Source organism: Dasypus novemcinctus, chromosome 25, assembly GCF_030445035.2.
Source record: "Dasypus novemcinctus isolate mDasNov1 chromosome 25, mDasNov1.1.hap2, whole genome shotgun sequence".
Lineage (NCBI taxonomy): Eukaryota > Metazoa > Chordata > Mammalia > Cingulata > Dasypodidae > Dasypus > Dasypus novemcinctus.
The window spans coordinates 21199740-21217539 of record NC_080697.1 but is presented as its reverse complement, the minus strand read 5'-3'; the positions used below and the strand labels follow the sequence as shown (position 1 = coordinate 21217539).

Here is a 17800-nt window from a genome sequence, read left to right as displayed (position 1 = left end):
TGTTACCTCGGTATTTAAGTACTGAAGTATCATTATATGCTTTAGTATTTATTGGACTAACCCTCTTCCTCCATTATTCCTCTTGCTCAGATGTTCCTGCTTATCTCTCTTCCATTTACATTGTAGATCTTTGTTATTCAAAGTGTGGTCCTTGGTCTAGCACAGGGGTTCGTAACAAGGGGTCAATGAGCTTGAATTTTAATTCAAAAAAAATCTTATTGTGGGGACATATTGGTGCGGGTGTGATATATTTATTAAATAATACACAGTATAGTTGGACTTAGTAAGGGATCTGTGGTTTTCACTGGACTGGCAAAGGGGTCCGTGGAACAAAAAAGGTTAAGAACCCCTGATCTCGTAGCATTGGCATCCTGGGGAGCTTCAGGGCTCCACCCCAGACTTCCTGGATTAAAATCTGCATTGTAACAAGATACCCACATGATTCATGTGCATTGGCATTTGAGAAAGTTTGGCACAGATGAACATTAGAATAATTTTGTGTCATTTTCTCCCACAAATAAATTCAATGAGCTTTTGGTTAGAATTGAAATGATTTAAGAGATTGTTCTTGGGAGAATTGACAGCTTTAGATATTTTCTCTTCTGACCCTATATTTATTTTTTGTAAGTGTTCTTTAGATAAGTCTCATACATTTCTTGGAATGTTGATTTTTATTGTTATTGTGTTATTTTCTCCATTGTATATCTTTTTTTTAATGAAAAATTTTAAATTTTAACTAGAAAAAATGCAGAAAAGACAGGATAACAGACATATATATATATGTACCATTGGAATGGATAAATACTAGCAGTTTTCATATTTACTTTAGCTCTGGTTTTTAATTAATAGAAATAAGATCCTAAAGATAAAGTTGAAATTCCTTTCATTTCCCTATACCCCTTTCTCTTGCTCCCCAGAGGCAACCACTGTATTTATATTATATTTAGTGAAAATTTCCAGGCCATGTTATTATACTTTTACAACATACAGAGAGTATTTAGTAAACAATAGAGAGTATTGTAAACAATAGAGTATTGTTTTGTGTATTTACAATTTTACATAAATGATATTGTTTATAAGATTCTGCAACTTATTTTATTATTATTATTATTTTTAGGAGGTACCGGGGATTGAACTCAGGACCTCGTATATGTAAAGCAGGAGCTCATCTAGTGAGCTACACCTACTCCCCTGCAATTCATTTTATTCCTTGATATGTTTTGAGATCTGTCTGTACCAGTACATGACTTAGATATCTAATTTATTTATTTAATTGTAATTAAGTATAGAGTCTTGTCTTATGAATATGCCACATTCTGTTTATTCCTCTGTTATCAGATATTTCAGTTAAATTTTTGTTAATTAATACTTGAGTAAATATTTTTGTATGTGTCTCCCTGTGGACACATACAGAAGGGTCTATTTAGATATATGTTTAGAAATTTCCCCACTAGAAATTCCTAATGCCTAGAAAAGTGACTGATCCTTAAATATATAGTGAATGAGTGAATGAATTACACCAAAAAAAAAAAATCCAGTTAAGTGCTATTTATAAGAAACACACCCAATTTTATGTTCAAGAAGCTATGCAAGAATATTGTCTGATCTCACTTATATGAAATAATTAGATAGACAAATCTGTAGAGTGAGAAATTAGAATATAGGTTACCAGGGGCATGGTTGGTAGTAGTGGTAAGGAATGCAGAGTTATGCTTAATTAGTACAGAATTTCTATTTAGGGTGATGGAAAATTGGTAATGGATGGTGTTGATGATAGCACAACATTATTAATTTAATTAAATCCACTGAATTGTATACCTGAAAGTGGTGAAAATGGGAAATTTTATGTTGTATATGTTACCTCAATTAAAAAAAAAAACTACCACAGCATTGCATAACACAAAGAGTGAACCCTACTGTAAACTGGACTATAGTTAATATGATTATAATAATATTCGTTCATTAATTGTAATGAATGTACCACACTGATGCAAAATATTAATAATAGGGAAAAGTATGTGTGTGAGGGGTGGTTTGTATGGGAATGCTCTACTTTCTACATGAGTTTTCTGTAAACGTACAACTACTCTAAAAAATACAAAATAAAATGCAGTTAAAAAACAAAACAAAACCATACAAGGAGCTTTCCCAAGTTTGGGATTCTTTTCCAGTGATCGTTTTTAAAGGACCATTTTGTTGTCTAAGATTTGGGATGTTACCTCATTCTATCTTAGTCTTTCTGATTCTCTTCTAATGGACAACTGCTAGACTTTTGAATATATCCTTGGTTTTGTGCCTCTCCTTTCATCTTTTAGTTATCATGATTCTAAAAGTAAGAATTATGTATACATAATATAATTTTGGAAAGTATATAAAAATACACAGAAGAAAATAAACACAAATCCCAGTATTTATGTAGCCTGTTAAAATCTGAGCTCAGTAATTGAGTTCTCTGAGAGAGGCAGCATGGTTTTCTATCCCAAATTTGTCGCTTACCCGTTATGTGATTTTGAACAAATTTTTTAGTCTGAGTTTTGGTTTCCTCATCTGCACGAGAATAATAAAACCTACCAGGTAAGAAGTTTGTGGGGATTTGTAAGGTTTTAGTAAATTTTAAGCACTCAGCAAATGTTAGTTTTCTAATGCTTCCCCTCTTTAGACGTTTCTGTTTTTTAATATTCCCTACCTCTTTTAGATTGTTCAAGACAATAGAATCTGATTTTCTTCTTTTAAAAAGTTTCATTTCCTTCATGAGCCATTCTGTTTTATTCTCTAGTCATAGGATGATGATATCTAGCCTTTCTCAGACTCTTAGGAAAGAAATGTTGATGTATATTTAGATCATATGTTCAGTTTTGTCCAGTATTCCATGTTTTTATTAATACAGATTTCAAAATAACCCATTCAGTTTGTCCCAGGGTTTTAGTCACTTGTACACTGCTTTCTCAGTGGAAATAGCAGTTCCCCTATGTTTGTTTAGTAGATAAAAATTAACACATGTTTATTATAGAAAATTGAAATACAGAAAATTAAAAGGAACATTTAAAATTGCATGGAGTTCTAGTACAATGTTAATATTTTGGCATGTTTCTTATTTTTGGATATATTTTAAACATAGATGTGACTCTGTTATTCATGACATATATGTTTTGAGAGTACTAGAAATAGCTCTTAGAAAGTTCAGGGTTTGAGGTCTGCACTCACATTTTGTTTCATTTCAAATAAAACATGGTATGATACATGAAAATCTCATTTTGACAATTCAGGAATGCCTCATGCTTTTTGGCCATCTTGATTTTGGTTTTGCTTAAGGTAAACCATTGTCTAGCATTTGAAAGTATTCATCATTTGAGTCTTGTTCTTAATGGTTTATTATTTTCAATATATTTATTTGAAGCTTTTAATAAATTTAAATCACACCTTTTTATTTCAGAGTTTTCTTTCTTTGATCCTAATGATGCATCATGTCAGGAAATTCTCTTTGATCCCAAAACTTCAGTTTCAGAATTATTTGCCATTTTAAGACAATGGGTTCCTCAGGTCCAGCAAAACATTGACATTATTGGAAATGAGGTAAGGAATTCTTAAATTTTAAGTTTTATATTGTTGGGTTGTTAATGAGACAGATTTTTTTCTCCATCTGAATGGAAGGATGGTAAGAGGAAACCCTTTACAGATTCAGATATTTGTGCTTTGTAATTCCAGGGTTTTCACAGGGTAGTAAGTTGGTATACTGCACTTTCTTTCCATTAGTCCCTCCTGCCTCTCACATCTAGAGTTCTGACATTTCCTTTCTTTGTACAAATTTTGCAAAAAAAAAAGTTACACATTTAAGGAATTTGATTATCATCAAGTTCTATCTAAACTTTTAGGTGGTTTGGTAAAGACCTAAATTTAAATATAATTTAAAAAAATGTTTGATTTGGTATGGGGGGTGTATTAGTCAGCCAAAAGGCATGCTGATGCAAAGTACCAGAACTCTGTTGGCTTTTATAATGGTATTTATTTGAGGTAGAAGCTTATAGTCACAAGGCCCTAAAGAGTGTCCAACTCAAGGTATCATAAGAGGTACTTTCTCACCCTGAGCCATTGGCTATGTGTTAAAGCAAGGTGGTGGGCCATGTCTGCAAGGTTCAGCCTTCCTCCTTCCTCTTAAGGCTCCGTGGTCCCAGCTTCTTCGGATCTCAGCTGTAGGTTGGCATAAGGCTGGTCTCTCTCCCTGGGACTCATTTCTTTCCGGGCTTAGCTGCTCTGTTTTCTTCGCAAGGTCAGTGTAGACTTTCAGGCTCATCTCTCTTCTCAGGGCCTCTGCTGTACTTAATAAGCTGTTTCTCTTCCTCTGCCATGTCTTTTTTCTGTTTTCACTTCCATGTGAGAGTCTGTTTTATCAGCCTACCAAGGGGACTGGAACTCAACACTGAGTCGCACTGTAATCATGCGTTGAATCAAATCTAACGTGGTTGAATCAAAGCCCTAATCTTAACATAATTTAATCATATTTCAGCTGAATCTAATACAATCCAAGGGTTATTAAAAAAAAAAAAAAGGGAGATTGTCACACCCAGAAGAACAGACCAGTTTACAAACATAATCTGTATCTCTTTTTGGAATTGATAAATAATATCAAGCTGCCACAGGAGCAGTGAAAAAATAGGAGGGTTCCTTGACCAGCATTTTGTAGGAAAAGATGGCTTATACTTTTTCAAATACCATTATACCCATTAGAAAGAAAATTTTGCTTATTCTTCGAAAGGATTAGAAAACGTGCTTGGAGTGCCTTGTTAGCTCCCATCTGGTGATAGGTTAAATTTTCATGGTTGGTGGGTGCAAATTTAAAATTTAGCCTTAAGAAAGCCAGTTCTGTCAACATTTTTACTGACAACTAATTCAGATTTGGTGGTTTGAAATCAATCAGTCATCACACTGTCAACTTTTCCTTGGTTTCCACAGATTCTTAAGAGAGGTTGCAATGTGAATGACAGAGATGGTTTAACAGACATGACTCTTCTGCATTATACCTGCAAATCTGGAGCTCATGGTATTGGTAAGGATGCAGTAAATCAATTAATGGCCTAGGTAGTCTCTCTTTTAGCTTATACTAATATCATCTGTACCTCCACCTGTCAGTGAGCAATTACTGCCTTCGCTCAAGCCCTGAGGATGGCACCCTTCTGCTGCTAATTTTGCCTGAATAGGCAAGGATTCAGTTAGGTCCTTCCAAAATCCCTGTTCCTTTCCCTCCTTTTGCTCATGGGGTCTTTATACATTCCTGGAGCCTCCCAGCTTTTCTGGAACAAGCACATGTCCTTTAGCTATGTGAGAGGGGTGGATGACATCCTAGAAACCTGTTAGGGTTTCTAGCAAGGCTGTGACTAGCCAAGGCCAGTTTTCCAGGTTTCCCATCCCCTGACAGGCCCCGTTCCTAGGCCTGTCTGGTAGCTGTTCCTGCTTACACAGCACATGTGCATATGTTCCAAAATTGGTGTTCTCCTGTGCTTTACCATTTTTCTAAATCTGCTTCTCTTATTTACGTATTGTACGGGAAGTGGATGTGGCTCAAGTGATTGGGCCTCCTGGTAAAGGCGTGCACGCACAGCAAGCCAGGCAGCAAAGATGATGATGCAACAAGAGAGAGACACGGGAGAGTCAAGGCGAGCTTCAGCAGAAACCAGGAACTGAGGTGGCACGAGTGGCAGGGAACCTTATCCACATCGGAGGTCCCCAGGATTGAATCCCGGTGAATCCTAGAGGAGAAAACAAGAAGAGAAGACCAAAAAGAAACAGACACAGAAGATCACACAGCAAATGGACACAGCAAAACAGCAGGGTGGGGGAAGGGGGAGGAAAAATACATAAATAAATGCACATATTGTGAACATCTCTCCGTCTTTCAGTAGTCAGATATAGTGCTTTTCAAGTTGTCAGTGGCAGGGGACTCTTTTTTTTCCTGATCCATCATAGACTGATTTTTGTAAAATAAAAATGAATTAATAGAAAAATGAAGTAAAAAAGACATATAAAACATGAAAACCCAAATATTTTCCAAAATAAATAAATTGCATTTATACTAATATAATCAGAAGAAATATAACATGGGGAAAAAGAAAAGCATTACAAAAGGTACAAACAGTATTACAGTTTGGAGCCTGGCAGTGTTCTGCAGAGCACATTTTGAGTAGCACTGGTATAATACATTGTTTTTGATGGCTCTATAGTATCCCACTATATGGATGTATCACAATTAACCATTTAATTATACTTTTAGATTATTTTAAAATTATATTCATAATAAATGGCACTATAATGAACATCTCTGTAGCCAAGTGTTTATCCACATCCCTGAGTATGATTATTTTCTTGGAATAATTTCCTAAAAGTGAAATTTTTGAGGATGTCAGTGTGTATTCAGGATGACTTTTGTGCTTGCTGGCTTTTTAAAAGAAGTCATAGATAGCCATCCATTAGAACTTAAAATTTGTACTGAAGAAAAATAATTTAGCAAATTTCCTTTAGGTGATGTTGAAACAGCTGTCAAATTTGCAACTCAGCTTATTGGTCTGGGAGCAGATGCTAGCTTACGAAGTCGCTGGACAAATATGAATGCTCTGCATTATGCTGCTTATTTTGATGTACCGGAGCTTATAAGAGTGATTTTGAAGACATCTAAACCAAAAGGCAAGTATTATAAGCTCACTGTTAGATGTTATTAATTGAATACTTTATTTGTGGCATAGAAATTATAATTCAAGATTTTTATTCCCAGTCAATCTTGTTCATATGGTCTCCGACCATATTATTGGGGAAAATATTTAAAATTTCTTTATTGAAGATTAATTAATAGCCTTTTACAAAAGGCAGAGTGCAAAGAGATGCAAAAGAAAAAAATGCTCTCTCAGTTTTCATATCTTTGACAATTCCCCAAGATAACATGGATTTTATAAACATGTTATTGAATCCATGCGCTATATTAATTCTTTTGTCTTGCTTTGTTGACCAGAAATAAAGGGTAAAAAGCCTTTAGAGCTGGACATTCAAATAATAAAGAGTATTTACTTTAGAAGGCATCTCTTTCTAAATTTCTGATTCCACTAAAAGGATAAAATTTCAGTTTTTCCCCCTCTACCTTGAATAGTTATGTCCTTAAAATAAACATTAGAATATTCTAAGTTGCAGTCCTGGTATTTTGACTTTCTCTGTGGTCCTCTCAGTGGGACACAAAAATAAAAGCAAATGCCATAGTAGTGAGTTAAAGTATAAAATATTTTCCCCATTTGTAGAATGTTTTAGAGCAGAGCTTCAATAAATTGGTTTCCTAGAATGTTTCTAACCTCTGTTTTATATAATTGTCCATTTTCTCTTAAAATTTTACCTTTCCAGATTTTGAATCATGTTAAGAAGAAAGCCTCTCTTGATAGCAATATATTTTTAAAAACTCAAGGGAGCTTTTCCTGAGCAAGTCTAGGCTGTTTGCAGTTGGAGGTAGGGCTTTGGGGTTGTGTCCTGTAGGTAAAGGCAGGATTCACAGACCAAAATGGGATTTCCAGGATTTCCTGCCTTTAAAAATAGCATTATAATGATTCAGTGAAAGTTCTTTCTTTAAAATTGCAAAATTTCTTATTATGAAGCCCAAGTTCATTTACTGAATAGGGTGTTTTGAATCAGTACTATATGTAAACATTCATATGCTTCATTTCAAATCATCTGATACCTGGTTTGAAAATTCTGAGTAATTTTACCTACCAGGGTTGGAAACCTTTTCAGTCAAGGGTCAGATAGTAAATATTTTAGGCTTTGCAGGCCATATGGTCTTTGCTACAACCACTTGATTCTGCCATGGTGGCATAAAAGTAGTAATAGAGAATATATAAATGAGTGATTGTGGCTGTGTTCCAATAAAACTTTATTTATAAGAAAGCGTGGTGGGTTGTATTTGGCCCATGACCTAAACTGTACTACCTCACTGTAGTTCTTAAGGAAAATATGTAAGAGACTTAAGCAAGAGATTGTGTTAACTTAGTTACTTATACATATATGTATTATTGCCACTAATTGCTCTTAAATATGGTTTCGTTTGTGATAGTTGGAGCATCCATGATAATATAACTCCATTATAATGAAATTTTATTGTACTAGGAAAATAATTACTTAACCAGATTTTAATATAATATGCAACATTATGCATGACCTAATAGGTAATATATTCTGTTGTGAAACAGTGCTTCCAATGGGTTGGTTTACATCTCAAAAATGGCTGAAAAAAAGCACCACCCTCCATCTTCAAAGAAAGAAGAAACCCTGTTTTCTTTTAAAATGTAATAACTGCATTTAAATGTTTAGTTAATATGGTTGTGATGTTTAATTGCAGATGTGGATGCCACTTGCAGTGATTTTCATTTTGGAACAGCCCTGCACATTGCAGCCTATAACTTGTGTGCAGGTGCTGTGAAATCCTTACTGGAGCATGGAGCAAATCCTGCATTTAGGGTAAGAAGTTTTATTTAAAGTGAAAAAATTTACAAGAATTAAAATCTTATTGAATCTGGAGATTGTTAGAATTTCTGTGTGAGCAAGTAGTTTTATACTTTTATGCCACATATAGTGATGATGATAAACTTTTTATCAATAGATTTAAGGCGTTAACAGTGAATTTCATTCCTCTTATGTTTAACACCTGTACAAAACTTCCATTAGGAAAAAAATGCTCCTTAAATTGTTATTATTCTTTGAGTTTAACTATCTTTCATTTGAGCTTTTTTGCTGTATTTATGAAAAGGTAGCTCTTAAATAAAGTGTGAATGTTAAAATTATATTTTTCTGTTAGATCATAGTTTAAATTCTTTTGGAAAGAAATTTCATTCCAGGAAGTTAAAAAATACACATTTAAGAATGAAATAAATCTTTAAATATTAAATGTGCAAAGGAAATTTTTTTTTATCACAGTAATATACTATCACTGATTTATGAAGTTAACACACAGAATTGACTTTCATGATCTTCAAATCCTTTGGTATTTTATTGTTTTCAAGAAAGTGGTTCTCAGTCTTCTTTTACCTTGTATTAAAAACAATGACATGCTCTGGCAGAGATTCTTAACTGGGGCTTTGCCTTCCCTTGAAGGGGTAGGTGAGGGCAGGGGAGAATGTGCAGTGGTTGAAAAAGCCTTCCCTTCCTTCCTTCTCCTCTCCCTCTCCACTCTTTCTTGTTTCTCCTGCCCTTTCTACTTCTTTGCCACTTTTCTTTCTGTTTTACTTCACCAATTAGTACCCCAATTTTTTTTTAAGGTACTGAGGATTGAACCTGGGGCCTCATGCATATGCAGCAGGCAGTCAGCCACTGAGCTACATCTCCTCTGCTAGTCCCCAATTTTAATGTCCTTCCTTCCATCCATCCATTCTTCCTAGTGGTTCTCGAGATGCTTTTGTTTTGGGTATTAGGAGAATAAAACAATAAATAAGATAAAGTCCTTGTCCTCAAAGAGAATGTTTAGGGTGGGAGAGGAGGCAATCAGTTAAACGGAGATGTGGGGCACAGAGTGCCATGGGACCACATAGAGGGGCATCTCTCCAAGCCCCCTCTAGGAAGGGTTAGGAAGGATTGCTGGCAAAGGTGACATAGAAACTGAGTGCTTAAACTGAGGCAAGAATGAACCAAGCGGAGTGGATGTGGCCCAAGTGATTGAGCTCCCATCTCCTACATGGGAGGTCTGGGGTTCAGTGCCTGGTGCCTCCTGAAAAAAACAAATGAAAAAAAGCAACTCAGGGAAGCTGATGTGGCTCAGTGATTGAGCGCTGGCTTCCCACATATGAGGTCCTGGGTTTTAATCCCCAGCCCCTAGTACCTCAAAAAAAAAAAAAACAAAAAAAAAAAAACCAAGTATAGGAGCAAGGTGAGAAAAGCATTTTAGGAAGGGAAAGTAGCATGCACAAAGAGTAGGAGATAAGTCAATTTGGTTGGAATGTGAAGGTAATAAATGTTTGCATTTGCTAATACAACTGTTGGCAAAACCATACTAGTGGGGAGAATATTTTGAACTTAGTAAGATGCTCTGAGTTCTGCCACTGAAGAAATTTACCAATCCATGCCAGAAACAAATTAATAGCTTGTCATATTATGAAGGTTAATCTTTTTTAAAAAACTAGGTTAACTTGTGTGTTATCAGTAGCCCTTGGATCATACTTTAAATTATTACTTTAGAAGAAAATGGAATTTTATATTTAATCATGCGTAAGTGTTCTTGTGTTAGGAGGACATCATCATTGTTGGTTATTGTTATTATTTGGTATTTTTCATAACAAGTTTCATTTGCTGAGTTTTATGGGAATTGACAGATATAATTTCCTCTAGAAAGGTGAGAACTTTACAGAAGTCTAAAGTAAAATATTGAGAGAGGAGGGGCAGGATGGCATCTGAGTGAGTGCACCTCATTATCTCTCTTGCAAAGAAGTGGCTGAGTAGGGTCAGAGTCCTGCCAGAACGGGTTGTTTTGGGGGCTTGCGGGGCAGGAGGTGTCTGGACGGCGATTTAATGAGACAGTGACAGAAGAAGTTCTTGCAAGAGGTAGAAATTTGGGTTTCTGACATGGAGGTCAGAAGTTGTGGGTGGGACCCTTCCACCTAGGGCTGGTGGCCACAGTGATCCCTGAAAACTGTTGGTGGTTCTGTGGCGTTCCCAAACCCTGTGTTTACCGGATGTGTGATTCCCAGGTCCGTATCCCCTAAGCCCCCGTAGCCCACGTTTCACAGACTCACATACCTTGAGTCTGCAATATCCAGAATTTCCCATTCCCGAATCCAGCATGCCCTGAGGTCTCTCTGAGGTCTGTGATTATCCTAGCCCTCCGCTTTTTTTTTTAAATTTTTTTTTTTGAGCTTGGAGTAGCATGTCAGCTGGCTTGGGGAGAGCCTGGGAAGAAAGGAGAGGCAAATCTGCTGAGAAAGCCCAATTTACCTAAACGCCCTGGAATAGGAAACTTGGTCTGGGAGAAGGTGGAGGCAGAAAATCAATTAGCCCTCCGCTAGCACACCTAAGGGGGAGGGACTGTAGATGTGCTTTCCAAGCTTCCAATAGCATATTTGGGTTTCTGGTGAGGTGTAGCTGCTCTCTTGCTGGAAATAAAGAGTCATTGTCTTCTGTGTTGAGTTGGTTCACCAAGGACCCACTTGAATCTCCTACTGGACCCCTCGTGCAGCTTTCCTGTTGCCCTGGGAGAAAAGGAAGTGAGGAAGGGACAAAGGGGGAACGTCAGATCCCTAAGTGTTTTATTTAATTGCAAAGGGGATTCCTAGCTTGAAACGTTGTTTTTTTGTTGTGGTGGTGGTTATCGCTGTATTGTTTCCTTGTTTTTTCTTCCTCTTTATCCCCCTAAGGCCCTTTTTCTTTTCTTTAGTTTTTTTCTCTTTTTCTTTTTCTTGCTTGCTCCCCCTTTTTTTGTCCCCCTCCCCTTTTCTCTCTTTTTCTTCCTTTCTCTTCTTTTTTATTTTATTTTTTTAAGTATAATAGGTGCTGTAGGGAGTGCTTCATATTTGCTGTTTCCTCATCCTCCATTTCCTCTTTTCTGTGTGCACTGATTTTGGCCACCAAACACTATCCCCTTTCCTCTATATCTTTCTATACGCCATCATCTATTGTTTCTCTTACATTCCATCTCCCTTTGTTTGGCCCCCAAATTGTCTGACTTTTTATTTCTAATACCTTTGTTCTGTTTTCTGTCTTTTATTCACTCTTTATATTATTGTCTTTCTTTTCTCTTTCCCTTTCTCATAAAAACACTGGCCTTTTAATTCATACTATATTCCTCCCCATATTCAGTTGACTATCTCATTATAGGTACTCTACTGACTGCTATAACTCTACACAGCTTACATGAGTCTAATATCCATTCTCCTAGATCTCACATGGTTCCTCTGTTAACATTTATTATCAATACTACTTTGTACATTTTCTTAATCATTTTGCTTTCCCTGGCCCTAATATTTTCCTTCAAAGGGAAAATAGCAACAAGAAAATAGAATAAGAAAATAGCAACAAGAAAATAGAATGAGAAGAACAAAGTGACAAAGAGAAGACAACACACAAAAACAACAACAACTAATTAAACCCCAAGACTAGACAAAGAAGCTAAGGAACTGATTAAACCCGTCAAGATAAAATGATGACCAGACAGCAACAAAAAACTACAAACCAAACCAATAATCAGGAAAACATGGCCCAATCCAAAGAACAAACGAAAAACCAGGAAGAGGAGCAGAACATTGAACAAGTAATTAAAGCTCTCAAAACATATATTAGTGACTATTTAATGAAGGAAAGGAAGAGATAAGAATATAAAGAAAACACTTGGAGAGAATACAGTAGAAATTGCAATCATACACAAAAAGATAACGGATATGTTGGTGATAAACAGCACAATTCAAGAAATCAAAAATACATTCTCAGCAAATAACAGTGGATTAGAAGAGGCAGAGGAGAGAATTAGTGATGTGGAAGACAGTACATCTGAAATCAAACAGATAGTAGGACTCATCGATAAAAAGATAGAAAAAATCCAGCTGGGACTTAAGGACCTGAATGACTGCAAAACGCACAAACATATGCATTATAGGCATCCCAGAGGGAGAAGAGAAGGGAAAGGGGACAGAAGGTGTGTTGGAGGAAATAATGGCTGGAAACTTCCCATATCTACTGAGGGAGATGGATGTCCATGTCCAGGAAGCACAATGCACCCCAAACATCATAAATCCCAACAGGCCTACCCCAAGGCATATACTTGTCAAATTATCCAATGCTCAAGACAAAGAGAAAATTCTAAAAGCAGCAAGAGAAAAGAGAACCATCACATACAAAGGAGACTCCATAAGATTAAGTGCTGATTTCTCATTTGAAACCATGGAGGCAAGAAGGCAGTGGTATGACATAGTCAAGGTACTGAAAGAAAACATTTTCCAACCAAGAATACTCTATCCATCTAAGTTAGCATTAAAAAATTATGGAGAGTTCAAAATATTCACAGATAAACAGAAACTAAGAGAGTATGCCAACAAGAACCCTGCCCTTCAAGAAATACTAAAGGGAGTTCTGCAGGAAGAAAGAATAAAACAGGAGAGACAGAGTTGGAAGAGAGTGTAAGAGCAACTAAAAAGACAAAAGAGAAGGAAAAAGCAAACAAAATATGACAAACACAAGTCCAAAGAAAATATGGCTAACATAAATAGTTCCTTGAAAGTAATAACAGTGAATGTCAATGGATTGAACTCACCTGTCAAAAGATTCAGATTGGAAGATTGGATAAGGAAATATGACCCATCTATATGCTGTCTACAAGAAACAAATCTTAGACCCAGGGATTCAAGGAGGTTGAAAGTGAATGGCTGGAAAACAATCTTACAAGCAAACTATAACCAAAAAAGGACAGGAGTTGCTATATTAATATCAGATAAAATAGCCTTTAAATGCAAAACAATTGTGAGAGACAAAGATGGATACTACATAATAGTGAAAGGGATGATCTTTCAAGAAAAGTGAACAATTATAAACATTTATGCTCCTAACAAAGGCGACTCCAAATACGTGAGGCAAACACTGGAAAAACCAAGTGAAAGAATAGATGCCTCTACAATTATAGTGGGGGACTTTAATACACCACTGTCAACTTTGGACAGAACATCTCAATAGAGAACCAATAAAGAAACAAAGACTTTGAATAGTATAATAGACGGGCTAGACCTAATAGACATATACAGAACATTACACCCAAATACAGCAGGCTATACATTTTTCTCAAGTGCACATGGATCTTTCTCCAAGATAGACCATGTGCTAGGCCACAAAGAAAGTCTCAATGAATTCAGAAAGATTGAAATCATACAGAATAACTTCTCTGAACACAGTGAAGTGAAGCTGGAACCTGCAAGGGCTAGAGGCCCAGATTTTGCAAGATATGGAAATTAAACAGCACACTCTTAGAAAAACAGTGGGTCAAAGAGGAAATCTCAAAAGAAATTAATAACTACCTTGAAACTAATGAAAATGATAACACAACATACCAAAACTTATGGGATGCAACAAAAGCAGTACTGAGAGGGAAATTTATAGCCATAAATTCATACATCAAAAAAAGAAGAAAGAGCTAAAATTGAAGAACTAACTGCATACTTGGAGGAATTAGTACAAAAAAAACAACAACAAAGGAAGAAGAAAGAAAGAAATAACAAAGATAAGATATCTCTTTTACTGGTGTAATTGTTTACAGTCTGTCTCCTCACTAGAATACATGCTCTTTGAGACCAGAGCTTTTTGTTTCCTTCACTGTATATGTCTAGCACCTAGAATGTTCCTGAATCAAAAAAGGATGAATAATTTGACTTAAAATTCCTCTAAAATAATTTTAATTGACTCCATAGAGGTCTAAGTAAATTCAAGTGGAATTGCTTTTTTTATTTTCTTTGTCTGCAGAATGACAAAGGACAGGCCCCTGCCGACGTGGTCCCTGACCCAGTAGACATGCCATTAGAGATGGCAGATGCAGCCGCCACCGCCAAAGAAATCAAACAGATGCTGTTGGACGCAGCGCCCCTGTCGTATGAGCTCTCAAAGGCTGCGCTTCCAAACTGTGATCATGCCACCAGCAAGGCGGTGCTTGCCTCGCTTGGTTTGAAGTTGGGGGATCGTGTTATTATTGCAGGACAGAAGGTACAGTAAGTAACCACCGAGGCCTCAGTGCCCAGGGTGCATACAGCAGGGTTGGCGTTTTGAGGTGAAAAGAAAAGGTTCTTTGCGTAGGCAGAAAGGTACTTATAGGGAAATGCGGAACTTAGATGCGAGTTTCCTGTAAAGGATGATTTAAACTTTTTGAACTTAACCATGAAGGTGCCTTTTTTGAAGTGAGAGAAGAGTGGCAGACTGTTGAGGGGCTTTAGAGGCATGAGCTTCCTCAGGCCCCCAGTGCTGCTTCCCTCACCACTAGTACCTCACAGAAATTGAGCAAAGGAGACCCTCACCATACATGGGAGTTTGACTTGAGGATTCCACAAATGGGGAATTAGGTAAATTGGATTTCCCTCCCCCCTCCACTGAAAATGTTTCAGATACCCCTCTTTCTCCAAAGCCTCGTTTCCTTACAGCATTCACTTGTACCAATCTATTTTTTTCTTACCTCACATGGGCATTTTAATTAATTTATTATTTTTTAAAATTTGGGGTTATTGGATAGCTCTGTATGGAAAATGAAGTGGAATCCTTTTCATGCATATTGAATTTCCTACCATAACTGCATTTTCAGTATTTGGGTGGACTTGTGAGGAGAGTGATGCAAGTTTCTCAGAAAATACTGGAATTTAGAGGTTGATATATTGAGAAAATTGCCTGAAAAAGGAAATAAAATTACTACCAAACTATTATGTTAAGAGTGACATTCACCAGTTTTCTAAAGAATGTATTCATTCAACATTGCTAGTTTTTCTTTGTCCTTTCTGTGTTGCTAAATATCAAGAAATTATAAATGTGTAGAAATTTTAAAATGTGGGATTAATAATTAGCCTCTGCAACATTCCTATACTATTTCTGAGAATGAACTTTTTAAACAATTACTGTTTTTCTTTTGAAAAACTCTGAGCTATACAAAAGTAGCAGAGTATAATGGACACATATATCTCAGTCAGCTGGCGTTTGTTGATCTTCACTTCATGGTCAGTCTTGTTTCAGTTTATATTTTCTCCCAGTCTCTAGCTTGTCTTTTCATTCTATTAACAGTGCCATTCAGAGAGCAGACATTTCAGATTTTGGTGAAGTCCAGTTTTTCAAATTTTTTCTTTTATGGAATTTGCTTTTAGTATATCTAAGAAATTTACAACTATGTTTTCTTCTAGAAGTTTTAGAGTGTCAAGTTTTACATTTAATTTTATATTTAATTTTGAGTTACAGGTATGGAATGAATTTTTTAAAAATTTTGGTGCATATAATTATCTATTTGCTCTAGCATCATATTTATTTTTTATTAGATAAGTTGTGACCTTACAGAACAGTCATGCATAATGAGGAGAATTCCCATACATCACCCCTCCACTAACACCTTGCATTGTTGTGGGACATTTGTTACAGATATATTTTTTCCATATACTCCCCTATTATAATATTAACACCATGTTTTACTATTGTGCATTTGTTATAGTTCATTAGAGAATGCTCTTATATTAGTGTTGTTTACCACAGTCCATCATCTACCACTTGGTTCACTGTGTTATACAGAACCATGCCTTGTACAAGCCATCCAAAGTGTACACTGAGTGGCTCTCTCTTAAATCACAGTGTTATGCAGTCATTGCCCCAGTAAATTTTTGAATGGTTTCCTTAGTGCAAAAGAAAAAAAAAATGTCATACCCCTTATTTTTGGTCATTAGTGTCGATACAGTATCTTCTTTGACATTGATGCATGAATATTACAACTGCTGTCAACTATAGTCCATAGGTTACATTAATTATCTTTTACCTTGCATCACCATATTCTTACCACCTTATAATAGTGACATACATTTGTTCTAGTCCATAGAAAAATATTCTTGAATTTGTACTATTAGCCACACTCCTTATCTACCACCAGGTTCACTGTTATTCATTCCCTAGGTTATTCTCTAGCTTTCTTCCAATTGATGTTGATGTCCCTAGACTACCCTGCAGCTGCAACCACATTTATAAATCGGCTTGTATCATTGTGCTACCATCAACTATGTCCATCTAGCACCAGTTTTTGAAAATACAGTTCTTTCTCTGTTGAATTTTCCTTGCACCCTTATTAAAAACCACTTGACCATAGATGTAGGTATATTTCTGGACTCTCTATACTGCCCCATTGATCTACAGGAATACCCTTTCCCCAGTACTACTCTGTCATGATTGGTATAACTTTATATAGTAAGTTTTGAAATCAGAGAGTGTTAGTCTTTCAATTTTGTTGTTTTCTTTTCAGAACTGTTTTGTTTATTCTTTATTTGCCTTTCCATGTATATTTTAGAATCAGCTTGTGGATTTTTACAAGAAATTCTACTGGGATTTTGATTAAAATTGTATTGAATCTATAGATCAGGTTGGGGAGAACTGACATTTTAAAAATATCAAGTCTTTCACTTCACAAACCACAAGGTGTATCTCTCTATTTATATAGATCTTTTGTTTCTTTCAGCAGCACTTTAAACTTATAGATTTTTACATGTATTTTGTTCGGTTAAAGTAAATTTTTCATGGTTTTTTTGGGTGCTATTGTAAATGGTGGGGTTTCTTAAATATCATTTTCCAATTGTTCATTGTTAGAATATAAAAATACAGTTGATTTTGTCATATTGACCTTGTATCCTACAACTTTGCTGGACTTATAAATTCTTTTGGCTTTTTTTTTTTAGAGTCTTTGGAATTTCTTATGTGGACAACCATGCTGTCTGTGAATAGAGACAGTTTTATTGCTTTCTTTCCAATCTGTATGTCTTTTATTTATTTTTCTCTCCTTATTTCATTGGCTTGTACTTCTAGTACAGTAATGAATAGTAGTGAAAAGAGCTCACATCCTCGCCTTATTCCCAATCTTAGAGGGAAAATACTACATCTTTCACCATTGAGTATGATAATTGTTAGTTTTAGATTTTTTGTAGATGTCCTTTATTAAGTTGAGGAGTTCCATCTATTCCTAATGTGCTAAGAGTTTTTTCTTTTTAAATCATAACATGATGTTGAGTAGTTTATCAATTTTATTGCTACTTCCAAAGAACTAGCTTTGGTTTTATTGATTTTTCTCTATTGTTTTATCTGTTCTTTT

At 35.8% G+C, this 17800-nt stretch overlaps 1 protein-coding gene across 5 annotated transcripts in view; it reads left to right on the top strand.

The window, feature by feature from the left end:
• Positions 1-17800, top strand: part of CLIP4 (CAP-Gly domain containing linker protein family member 4) — a 67220-nt gene that overhangs the window by 10634 nt on the left and 38786 nt on the right. For all 5 annotated transcript variants that reach the window (XM_071211926.1, XM_058287796.2, XM_058287797.1 and 2 more), the window contains 5 exons: positions 3434-3573; positions 4951-5044; positions 6514-6675; positions 8366-8484; positions 14452-14688. In XM_071211926.1, the coding sequence (XP_071068027.1) occupies positions 3434-3573; positions 4951-5044; positions 6514-6675; positions 8366-8484; positions 14452-14688 (752 nt within the window). The remainder of the gene's footprint in view (positions 1-3433; positions 3574-4950; positions 5045-6513; positions 6676-8365; positions 8485-14451; positions 14689-17800) is intronic.